The sequence below is a fragment of the Pavona decussata genome, unplaced genomic scaffold (assembly GCF_977016875.1).
Source record: "Pavona decussata unplaced genomic scaffold, jaPavDecu1.1 SCAFFOLD_390, whole genome shotgun sequence".
Taxonomy (NCBI): Eukaryota; Metazoa; Cnidaria; class Anthozoa; order Scleractinia; family Agariciidae; genus Pavona; species Pavona decussata.
The window spans coordinates 96463-107500 of record NW_028145762.1 but is presented as its reverse complement, the minus strand read 5'-3'; the positions used below and the strand labels follow the sequence as shown (position 1 = coordinate 107500).

The following is an 11038-nucleotide window of genomic DNA, read 5'->3' as shown; positions in this document are numbered from 1 at the left end:
CAGTTGTATTTGAAATTACTTAGGAGTCTTACGAAAGCTTTGAAATGTTTTCAAATTGTGCCGGGAGACACAGAAAGCGTGAAGTCACAACCGTGTTTACATACTCTCATCTAAACACATCTATCGATCAATGGGAGCGCGCGTACTATCTCAAATATTTTATAAGAAGTAATCGAAGACCGTACTATCTAAACTAACAAAAGCCACTTGAAAGTTTTTCGTTAGGCGTATAATTTGAATTGCGTTATATGAAAGATGTTAATCTCATGTGCCCTTATTTTGTTGAACAACGCAATGTTGAACTTACGTCAAGGTCTTTGCAATTGAAGGTTGTTATTCCACCGCTTCCACAAGCCTGGTCTTTTTTCACAGGTATTTGTAGCTCATAAATACCAAACGGACTGACGCATTCATCTGCCCCCAATAAATCGTCTCTTCCCCCGGTCAGTGGGTCGCTACACATTGACTCCCAGCGACTATCATCTCTAGTGATGCAGTAATGTCCTGTTGAGAACCAAGAAAATGTATTTCGTTGTCACTTTTAGAGAGGAGAGACATATTTTTTTAGAATGATAAACATGAGAGGAGCTTCATAACAAGCAGGTTTGGTTAACTGTGCATTCCTCTTGAGAGGAGCTTCATAACAAGCACGTTTGGTTAACTGTGCATTGCTCTTTCAACCCATTCGTAACTTAAGTGTTAGGAATTTCCCAACCATATTATAGTATATTGCCCCTTCTCAACCGTCCAAAGAGCCACTCATGCTCTTATCTAACTTTTGCCACATTTTCTTGGGGGGAGGGGGGGAGGAGGGAGATGAGAAAGGTCATTCCTCAATCATCCCTCAAAACAAACCAAAGACGGAAAGAGAGGTTTGATCACATAACGAAAAGAAGATGTAAGCAAGCTATTTTAAAACACCTGGATCTTCTCCTTTAATTTTCTCCTCCTGGCACTTTGTTTCGTCAGTGATGGTGAACCGGTCAAACTTGATCGACCTGGGTTCGAGTTGTTGAACATATTTCTTGATGGTATTGTCACCAGCACGAAAGTAAGAACTGTTACCATGGCGAAGTTTAAGATGAACCTTGGAGGGAACATTGGCAGGTTGCTCATCGGGGCCGAAAAGCTCAATATATATCTGACAAAAAAAGGTTGAAATGAAATAAATATTTTGACATGGAGATCAAAACAAGCCAATTTGTTCCGCGTATTACTTTGTATATCTAACAAAAGAGCAAGTGGCTAGCTCAGTAACCTAGTCTAAAATTAACAAAAGAAAAAATGACGTTCAGTAACTCTTACCTTTAACAGTCTCACGTTGTAACATGTTTGACAACTCTGACTTATATCAATGCTGAATGTTGTGCTCCCTTTCGAAGCAAGTTGCTCAAACATCTGATACATAGAAACAAAGCAGGACTTGTGTGTTAGCAACGTATCAGTTTGATTGTGGTTGTCAATGTGTTTATTATTTTGATGAGATTAAATGACATTGTACTACACCTTTTGTTGTTCATCTACGCAAAATAAACATTCATTTACGTCAACAGTTGAAACTGCACTGCAAATATACGTTCATTAGCACTTCCGTGAACTTTATTAATGCGAACAAACTTTCAATAACGCTATTTTCATATGTATTAACATTCAATAGCATCAAGGGTGAACAATTGCACCTTTGGACAATCAAAGATGACAAATACACTTTCAATCTCGCCCAAATGGTTAATCATTAACACCAATAGCAAATCAATTGCATAGTATGACAATCAATGGCGTGTTAGAGACATAACATTATTGCAATTTGCATAAAGACGCACAATCAATTGCACTTTCATACGATCGTTTATTCGAAATCGTCAATCATTAACGTGAACTAAGCTTAAAATCATCTTCTTAGGAGAAATCACTTATATTGTCCCCATGGTGCTCTAACAGCAATTTGTTGTTAGAGAGAAGGTGCCTTTTCAAATATTCGTGCTACTTCGTCTCAAAAGCGATTAAACCTTTGTGGCACTGCCCCTGTAATAGTAAGAGCCCACTCGATTTTAGCGCCTCAATTTCATCAATTTCGACGGTTTTCTGAGGCCTCAGAAAAATCGAAAAATCCGTAATGACGTATCAAAGATGGTAGCCAGGCAGAACAAAATAAGCAATCCTTCCGTGATTTTACGTCATTTTCTTACTTTGCCTTCCACAAGTTAAACAATTTTGACCTCCTCTACACCGTCAAGTTTCATTGTTAGTCATAGCTTGAATGTTATACCCCACACTCAGTGTTGCAAATTCATAAAACTTCCGAATAAGTGGGATTTTTTTGTGAGTTTTTTTGTTGTAAAAATATTCTGCGGTTTAGTGTTTAGTATGAACCGAATAAGCATTTCCATTATGGTGTCTGTTTGATTGAGGGGATGGGTGTAGGAAGTTCAACTGCTAATTTTTGTTTTGTTTATGATTGTAAGGTGTGTTGCTCAAGCTGGATTCACTTGATCAGCCAAACAACCGGATAATCGACCACAATTTTTCACGTCAAATAATCGTAATTCCAAGGTCTTCTCTAGAAGAACGTTGTTTTTAAATGGGTGAGGTCTTTATGATATGCAGCGAAAATACACATCGCCTAAGTAAGGGTCGCACGCACACACTCAAAGCGTAAAAAACCAAAACATACCCCTTTGTCTTTGACGTTATCAAAGCTCCACTTTTGTAAATTGGTGGTAAATATATGACGGCTGAAGCAATCCACTGCCTTCTCTTTTAACTGGTACACTTTAGCGAGCGCTTTGTTTAGTTCAACCACTCCAACAAGAGTCTTCGTCTCCATTGCACTCTCACTGGCCACTCGTCGGAAAGAAGTTAGTGGACTATTTCCAGACCACAATGTACGGAACTCGAGAGCCTTGTAGAATTGGTAGATTTTTTTCATAAAATGATCGTTCCAATTCTTCGTATGTGCTAAGTAGATCGTCAATGAAGGTCTCCTGGAGTTTTTTGCTGATAGGGGCATCTTGAAGGTAAAAATTCCAGGTATACACTTAAAAATACGCTGCTACAGATTTTTCTGTCAACATAAGTAAACTGTCAACAAGGCCACCCTTTGAGATCACCTCCTTAAGAAAACCACTTCTAAACCAAGTGATCACTTCGTATTTTTCTCGTATAAAATCGAAAAAAAAAACCTTAGCAATTTTTCTTCCCTGCATTAGAGACGTATAAAAGATTTCACTTATGGTGGGAAATAATACTGCACAAAATGGGGACCTGGGAGCAGTACAACTGTGACGTCAACACGGCAGTTTCTCTGTTCCTCAGTTGTTTTGTTCTAATCATTCAACATTCCCAGAAATAATTTCATACACATAGTTTTCTTCAGCACACGAAAGACAACTGAACTAAGGAACATAGAAATCGCAATAGCCTTACTATCCCCATTCTCAAGTCGTGCACAGTATTGTATCCTAACCGGATACCAGAACGACATGAGGATTTGATCGAGCAAATAAAACTATTCTGAAATATGACCTAAAATTACCTAAATACACTTAATGATATGATCGAGGGGAACCTTTCCTTCTAACAAGATACCCATACTGGCATTTACGCGGGATGCATTTATTCCAACTGTATGCTTCGCAGATTTATAAAACTATCCTTGCTAATGGAATTGTTTGAGTCACGACGATCGTGTTACGTTGTTTCCCTTGTGTTACGCGACTCAGACGTCCACCGGAAATTTCTGAAATTCCATTACGATAACGTATACCGCGTAAGCTTCTCAATGACCTCTTTTCAGTCTCGCATCGTGGTCTAAGACTGTCAAACAAAGCACGATTCCTTCGCCAGGAATTCTCCAATTTCCACCGTTTTAAAGGTCGAGTGCTTCTTAGAAGTTATTCTTTGGACTTACCGTTTCAAAATTTTTTATTTTTCGTTTTAAAACGGCAAACTTGAGTCCACAACATGTTAACAATATGGCGCCACTAATTTAATCCAAGATTAATGAATAAATCAAATGATGCTTTGACGTCACACAAGTAGGGGGTGAGTGGGTCCCCTCTCTCGCGATATACGCGACAAGAATGGATTTTGATTGGCCTGCTTTTGTTGAAGACAATCAGAACAATACATTCCGAGTAGGAGAGGGGAGAGTTTAATGAATAAATTAATGTACCGATTTGTGGCTACGACGAAGAAAAAAAAAGAAATCGACCCGTTTTTAGACACGGTATGCCCCTTCAGGGCATCCTGCGTAATTAATTTGCTTAGTCGGAAAAAAAAACTGTAGTACCTGGTGATTTGCTAATGTCATTCATTGCTTTCTCGGTGTCTTGAAGAACTTGAATGTCAAAGTTGTCACCTCCAATGTCATTATCCAGGTCCATAACTTTTGCTATCAAGTCAATACGGGCCGATCCTGCGATAAAGAATGACTCTATTTTCGCCTTTAAGAGTGCAGCATCGCTCGCTAAAGAGGCCACATCCAGCAGACACACTAATTCCGCGGCAAACGTTTCCTGGTTCATCTCCAGATTCCCCTAAAAGAAAGTAACGGTTAGTAGAATCAGCGAGTTACAACTGCGCCGAGTATAAGTTTTCACGTAATGTTTGAAACACGAGCAGCAGTGTTTTATCGGGGTTTTAAATCTTATAAAACACGTGCTGCGATTTTTTTGAACGGCTTCAAAAACATTCCTGGAAAAGCGTGTGTCAAGGGAGTTCTTGACAATAATGCTTTTGTGAACGTTGGAAATTAGAAAAACATTAAACACCACATACTAAAAAGGAGGAGGTTTTAACGGGTTTTCTCAAACTCATTAATAATGCATCAAGCCAAAACAGAGGAAATCACTACCATTAAGGAGGCTTGAAAATGTGATCTTAATAATCATAAAATTTTGTGAACTTTTGCTTGGCATTTCTCCAAGAATTATCAATAGTTTGAGAAGCTATATCAAACATTCGAAAGAGCGTTTCCTCCTATTTCCAAACACCTCGAAGTTTGTTAAAAAAATTTCGCTTGCGCCTCGTTTTTCCAACCTACTTCACGGTGTTTGGAAATCGGAGAAAAAACTCTTCCTCGTGTTTGATCTATTACTTAAAACCACTACACGTGATATTTTATTGACCATTTGATAGGTCAATGGGCTTATGGATTATTAATGGGTTTTGAATGTCACATGATTTGTCTTCCTGCAAAGTTCCTGGGAAATCTAGTAACGTGAGTAAACGAAGATTAACGAGTACAGATTAACATCCTGTCGGACACTTGGGTCATCGTCTTGAGGATTATTGGCCGTTCCAAGTGGTCGTCTAAAAATGATATGGGGACCGTGCCTTTGAGGTACCTGCACCAAAACTGAGGAAAACTCTACCTTTGGATTTAAGACCATGCATAGATACTTTTGAAAACCGTTTGAAAACTTATCTTTTTTAAAATGGCTTTTATATGGTGATTTTTGTGTTTAAAAAAGCCTGATTTCAGAAAATTTTGTTTTTAACTTAATATTCCTTCTTTTTAGCATTATTCATTGTGAAGCAACATAAGCAATTATTGATCTGGCTCCATATAAGTAAATATTGTTATTGTTGTTAAGAACTTCAGAGGTAATCATGCAAATACGTAAACGTATATTAATGGCTGAAGCACTTGTAACTGCACGCCGAAAGCCTGTTACCTGCATGATCTCGGGCACTGAAGAAACAGCCACTTGATCAAAGTCTAAGTCACTGGAATCAGTTAGAGCCTTGTAGTTTTCCCCAAACGTCAGCCATTTCTTGACACTGTCTAGGTATGAGTCAAGGGTCTTCAGACACTCTTTACCAGATTGAGAGGAGGCAATGTCAAGAGCTGCACCAGCGAACGCAAAAGGGTCCTTGGATGCTATCCCGTTTGCAAATCCTGTGATACCCTGAAGCACAGCGATAAGGTCGTCTTTGTTAAACTTCGCTTTCTCGTACTTGTCCGTTAGTAAGTTCGAAAATTTTCTTATAATACTGGTCATCTTTTCCTCCGTTGTTTTAATCGCCTGTGAGTAGAACAGATAAAAGAAGAAAGTAGGGACTCTGTGTTACGAATGTGGACAGGACAATAGTTTACTTTACTTTACTTTACTTTACTTTACTTTACTTTACTTTACTTTACTTTACTTTACTTTACCTTACTTTACTTTACTTTACTTTACTTTACTTTACTTTACTTTACTTTACTTTACTTTACTTTACTTTACTTTACTTTACTTTACTTTACTTTACTTTACTTTACTTTACTTTACTTTACTTTACTTTACTTTACTTTACTTTACTTTACTTTACTTTACTTTACTTTACTTTACTTTACTTTACTTTACTTTACTTTACTTTATTTTATTTTATTTTATTTTATTTTATTTTATACTCTTGTGATAGAAACATATCATCCAACTAAAACTTGACGGGTCAAGAATCCCAGTTGTCGAAAGGAAAACTAAATAGCTTCCGCTTGGCCTATGATTTCAACTAAGGGGTACAGAGAGCATTTAATCTGGGAATTTCGGGCTACAAATGTGATGCCCTCGTCGTTTTTCCTCCATACGATACGACCACGTTGCCGAAACAAATGGTCAGTCTTTATTTTATCTAAATACCCCGTTCATTCCACGATCTAGTTAATAGAACAAACGGCCAGCCTAAGATGTTACTTTCTCTTTAATTGCGCCCCGCTATTGCGATATTAAAAAATGGAAGTACTAGGCCTAAATGACGAAACCAAACAAATTGCGAATAAAAAATTCCAAGTTATAATGTCCATGCAGGTAAAAAACTGTTTCGTAATGTTTAAAAAACAAGCAGGAGTGTTTTATCGGGTTTAAAACCACGAGGGGCAGCCGACTGGTTTAAGACCCGATAAAAATACGTGCTGAGAGTTTTTTGAACGGCTTCTAAAATATTCCTGGAAAAGCGTGTGTCAATAGAGTTCATAACAATTATGCTTTTGTGGACGTTGGAAATTAGCATTCGAGAAAAACACCACATTCTAATGAGAAGTGTTTCATCAGCCGACAAAACACCGCAAACTAATGAGGAGTGTTTTATCAGCCAAATAAAACACCACATACTAATAAGGAGGAGGCTTATCAATATTAAGTCACTGCACGTGTTGCATTATTGACCATTTGATAGGTCAATGGAATTATGAATTATTAATAAGGTTTTAAAGATGTTTCGCGTTCTTATTAATGTTTTCTCCCCATGATCATTTTTTCCTGGCATTTCATTTCTGTTCGCAAGCTTTTGTAACTTGACAAGTGTCAACACGACCATTTGCTCCTGGGAAGGCCAGTTTGTTGAATAAATAAAGCAATAACTTCAAAATAGTAGAACAAGCTAGAGTTTAACTGCTAATGAAGTCTTAGGAGGGGGTTTGAAAGCGAAATTCTTATGATATGTGATTTCGCGACCCAATGGTTATCCTTAAATTCTTCAAGAAACCGCAACAATTTATATTTTAAATTAAAGCATCGTATTTCCTTTGATCTTGAAGCAAAGCAGTCAGAATCCCTGTTCCATTAGAGTCATCAATTGTCCTAGTATATTGCCCTTTATATTTACCATCTCCAACGTTTCCGCAATTACTATGACGACGATAAACAAAACCCTCAAACTCAGTATATCTTAAAATTTGTGCGCTCCAGATTTTAATTGGCTTGGCTTCCATGATGGTATAGGTAAATCAATTTATACAAAAAAAAAATAACTTAAGAATTCAATAAGGTCAATTTTAAATAACTGCAAGATCATTCCAAACCGTAGTGTTTGTATGGTGAGAACAAACTTTGATAAAGTGACTTGAAACTTTTAATTGCCAAAATGGGGCCCCAAGGTGATGGCGTGACACTACGAGAATCTCAGTTGTGGAATTTGAAAGGCGGTACGTTTTTGAATGAAGCACAGCCCGTCTGAAGCAGTGACCCATTACTTCGGTTAGTTACCTTGATATATAACCGCTTCTCGCTTTCTGCACTTTTTATTGCCGCTTCAAGTCGCTTCCTCTCTCCTTCAACGGATTTCATTGTAATCCTCGACATTGTCACCGCCATCTACAAAGGAACAAAAACTGCATGTGTAAAAAGATATGAACGTCCTTTCCTGTCATTTTTAACTTCAAAAGCATTTAAGTAATGTTTAAAAAAAGAGAAGGAGTGTTTAAAACCACTCGGCTGCGCATCGTGGTTTAAAACCCGATAAAACGCGTGCTGCGAGTTTTTTGAACGGCTTCAAAAACATTCCTCGAAAAGCGTGTGTCAAGAGAGTTCATAACCAATATGCTTTTGTGAACGTGGGAAATTAGCAAACGAGATAAACACCGCGTACTAATCAGGAGGAGGCTTATCGATATAAGGTCACTGCACGTGATGTATAATCGGCCATTTGATAGGTCAATGGGCTTATGAATTATTAATTAGTTTTTGAAGTAGTGAAAATAAAATTTTGAGGATACATAGTTCGTCAAAATGCTTTCCGTTGAGTCCAACGACAGCTATTTTGAGATTCCCATCTTGAATTTCTCGATTTCTCCAAAACTCCAGAATACCATCCAAATTATAAAACGATCGAACGGCAGTACATACACTGCTCTAGCCATGTTGCCAGACTAATTGGTGACTTGGAATTTCAGGAAAGGAACAAAGTATGAATCAGCGAAATGCCATAGTCTTAATTAAGTGCGACCAAAAGAGTTGAATTCGCCAGAGCAATAATTATAATAACCTCATTAAGGAACATTTTTCACAAAATGTGGTTTTCGAAAAAAACCTCAAAGATTAAGACTAAAAAGTAGACATAAAATTTAAAGAAAACAAAGAAAGATATATAAATAAATACATAAATTATGTTAAGAAATTAATAACATGTCGCTTGAATGTATTCATATTAGCATGCAGATTTTCGTATTACTCGGCTTAGTGAATTAAAGTCATTTACAGATGATATGCAGTTCTTTGTTCAATTTCTCTTAACACTGGGAAGTCTAAGATTGACTTTATTTCTTGTATTGTAATGATGGTTGCTGTGTTACAAAAGTCAATTCATGGTTTATGAGTCCATTTATACATTTGTATACATGCACATATCTTCGCTGAAAACGCCCTTTTCTCTAACGGTCTCCACTTCAGAGTCGCTAATGATTGCCGACGCAGATGAATACAGCCGGCGATCTAAAATAGTTTAACTGCCTTATTTTGCAAAACTTGTAGGCTAGACATTTAAGTGACATTCTGCTTGTCATCCCAAAATAGATCTGCTTACTCAAATAAGGGCATGACACGACTTTTATAAAAAAAAAAGGATACGTGCCCTAAACCGTAATAAATGCTTAATACGTCTAAGTAGACCAAGCCTTTGGTTAATTTTCCCTGCAATGTAATCGACATGATCAAGTAAAATCAGAAGATATTAAAATTCCAAGATATTTAAAACAACTGACATTGTTCACATAATGGTCAAAAATCGACACAGTTAGAGATACTTTGCTCTCTATTTTCCTGTTACTTCAATGAGCATGCATTTAGTTTTGTCCAGATTAAGTGTTAACTTATGTTCGTTTTGCCATTTCGCCACCGCTAGGAGGTCTCGATTAAGCCAATCAGTCAACTCCTGGGAGGACGACCCATAACAGTAGATCACTGCGTCGTCTGCATACAATGAAGCTTGATAGGAATCTTGGACGTTTGGCAAATTGTTGATGTAAATGACAAATAACAGGGGACCCAAAATACTTCCCTGAGGATCCCCGTAGGTGACTGGCAACTCGACAGACAAGTCATTCCAAAACATGTGCACTGTTTCCTATCAGTGATGCAAGAGCGAAACCACCGAAGTGAGTTCTCACATAAACCAATCTCTTAAAGCTTGCGTCTGCTACATCATGCCACACTTGCATGATTCTAACTTAATGCGCAATCATTTATAGTTTATTTTCCCTTAGAATGGGCCTAGAACCCTAATGCACCCTGAGTGGTCTGCATGTGGTATTTTGTGGGCCATGATTTCTGTTTTCTTGAGGCTGGTACTAAGCCCATGCTGCTGTGTAAATGTGCTGAGCCAGCTGTTCTTATCCTGCCCGTCACTATGGAGCAGCACAAGGTCATCTGCATAATCCAGATCTTAAAGTGTGTACAAGAGGGTCCACCTCATGCCCCTGCGTTGATCCTTAGTGGTGCGCTGCATCACCTAGTCAGTGACTGACTAAGTTGAAGAGGAATGCCGAAATAACACATCCCTGGGTGACTTGGGTCTTAACCTCAAAGCTGATGTCGCCATTCCCAACACAGCAAGTGGTATGTTTTTAGTAGAAGCACCTGCTATCTGAATAAACTATTTGGATATATCATAAGCACGAAGGATGGACTATCTCCTTATGCAATGTCAATATACTTTTTGCAAATTGAGTCACAGTGGCCCCTACTATACCGTCCACGTAGAACGAAGGTCTGATAAGTACAGTCTCTTCTCTTACGAAATCCAACCTGCTATTCCCTGTGTCAGAGACGCGCTAAATAGTCATCTTTGAGAGTTTTCAGGAGGGTTTGCCACGCGGATTACTGCAGTCACTCAGTTAACCCATCTTGAGGATCCTAACTATGACACCTTTCATTCAGTCATCTGCTACCTGCTTCTTCTCCCATATTGACGTGAAAAGGGGTTGTTAGATCCTTCCTGAAGTCTTTGGGTCAGTCAGACCAAGAGCTTTTCTATTTTGTAGGGACTTAATGGTTGCGTTGTTCTCCTATTTTTCTGGCGAGGCTACGCTCAGACCTAGATCAATCCCTGCCTCCTCATGTCTGCGTCAAATGTCGGTCGTAGGTCTTTTGATGCCTCCCGTTCATTGATACGTATCCTTGACACGGGGGTCTGCGATACTGCAGTTCTTCTTGCAGGCTATCTTAGTGATTTTGTATACCCTCTCCTGCTGCCCGTAGCACAAGCTTACAAAGAGAGAACATCTCGAAAAACGTTTTTGCACACCATTGGAACAGGTGAAATTCGTCGACACAGTAAT

General features: G+C 38.3%; 2 protein-coding genes across 2 annotated transcripts in view; both read right to left on the bottom strand.

Annotated features, from left to right (window-relative positions):
- The window catches only part of LOC146451354 (uncharacterized), a 5837-nt gene extending 2938 nt beyond the window's left edge, over positions 1–2899 (bottom strand). The window contains exons 1-4 of the mRNA XM_085099213.1: positions 2675–2899; positions 1306–1398; positions 922–1141; positions 308–504 (exon numbers count right to left, since the gene is read on the bottom strand). Of these exons, the coding sequence (XP_084955339.1) occupies positions 308–504; positions 922–1141; positions 1306–1398; positions 2675–2827 (663 nt within the window). The 5' untranslated portion in view covers positions 2828–2899. The remainder of the gene's footprint in view (positions 1–307; positions 505–921; positions 1142–1305; positions 1399–2674) is intronic.
- LOC146451352 (uncharacterized) overlaps positions 2868–11038 on the bottom strand; it is a 27245-nt gene continuing 19074 nt past the window's right edge. The window contains exons 13-16 of the mRNA XM_085099221.1: positions 7971–8078; positions 5679–6029; positions 4292–4538; positions 2868–3010 (exon numbers count right to left, since the gene is read on the bottom strand). Of these exons, the coding sequence (XP_084955347.1) occupies positions 2868–3010; positions 4292–4538; positions 5679–6029; positions 7971–8078 (849 nt within the window). The remainder of the gene's footprint in view (positions 3011–4291; positions 4539–5678; positions 6030–7970; positions 8079–11038) is intronic.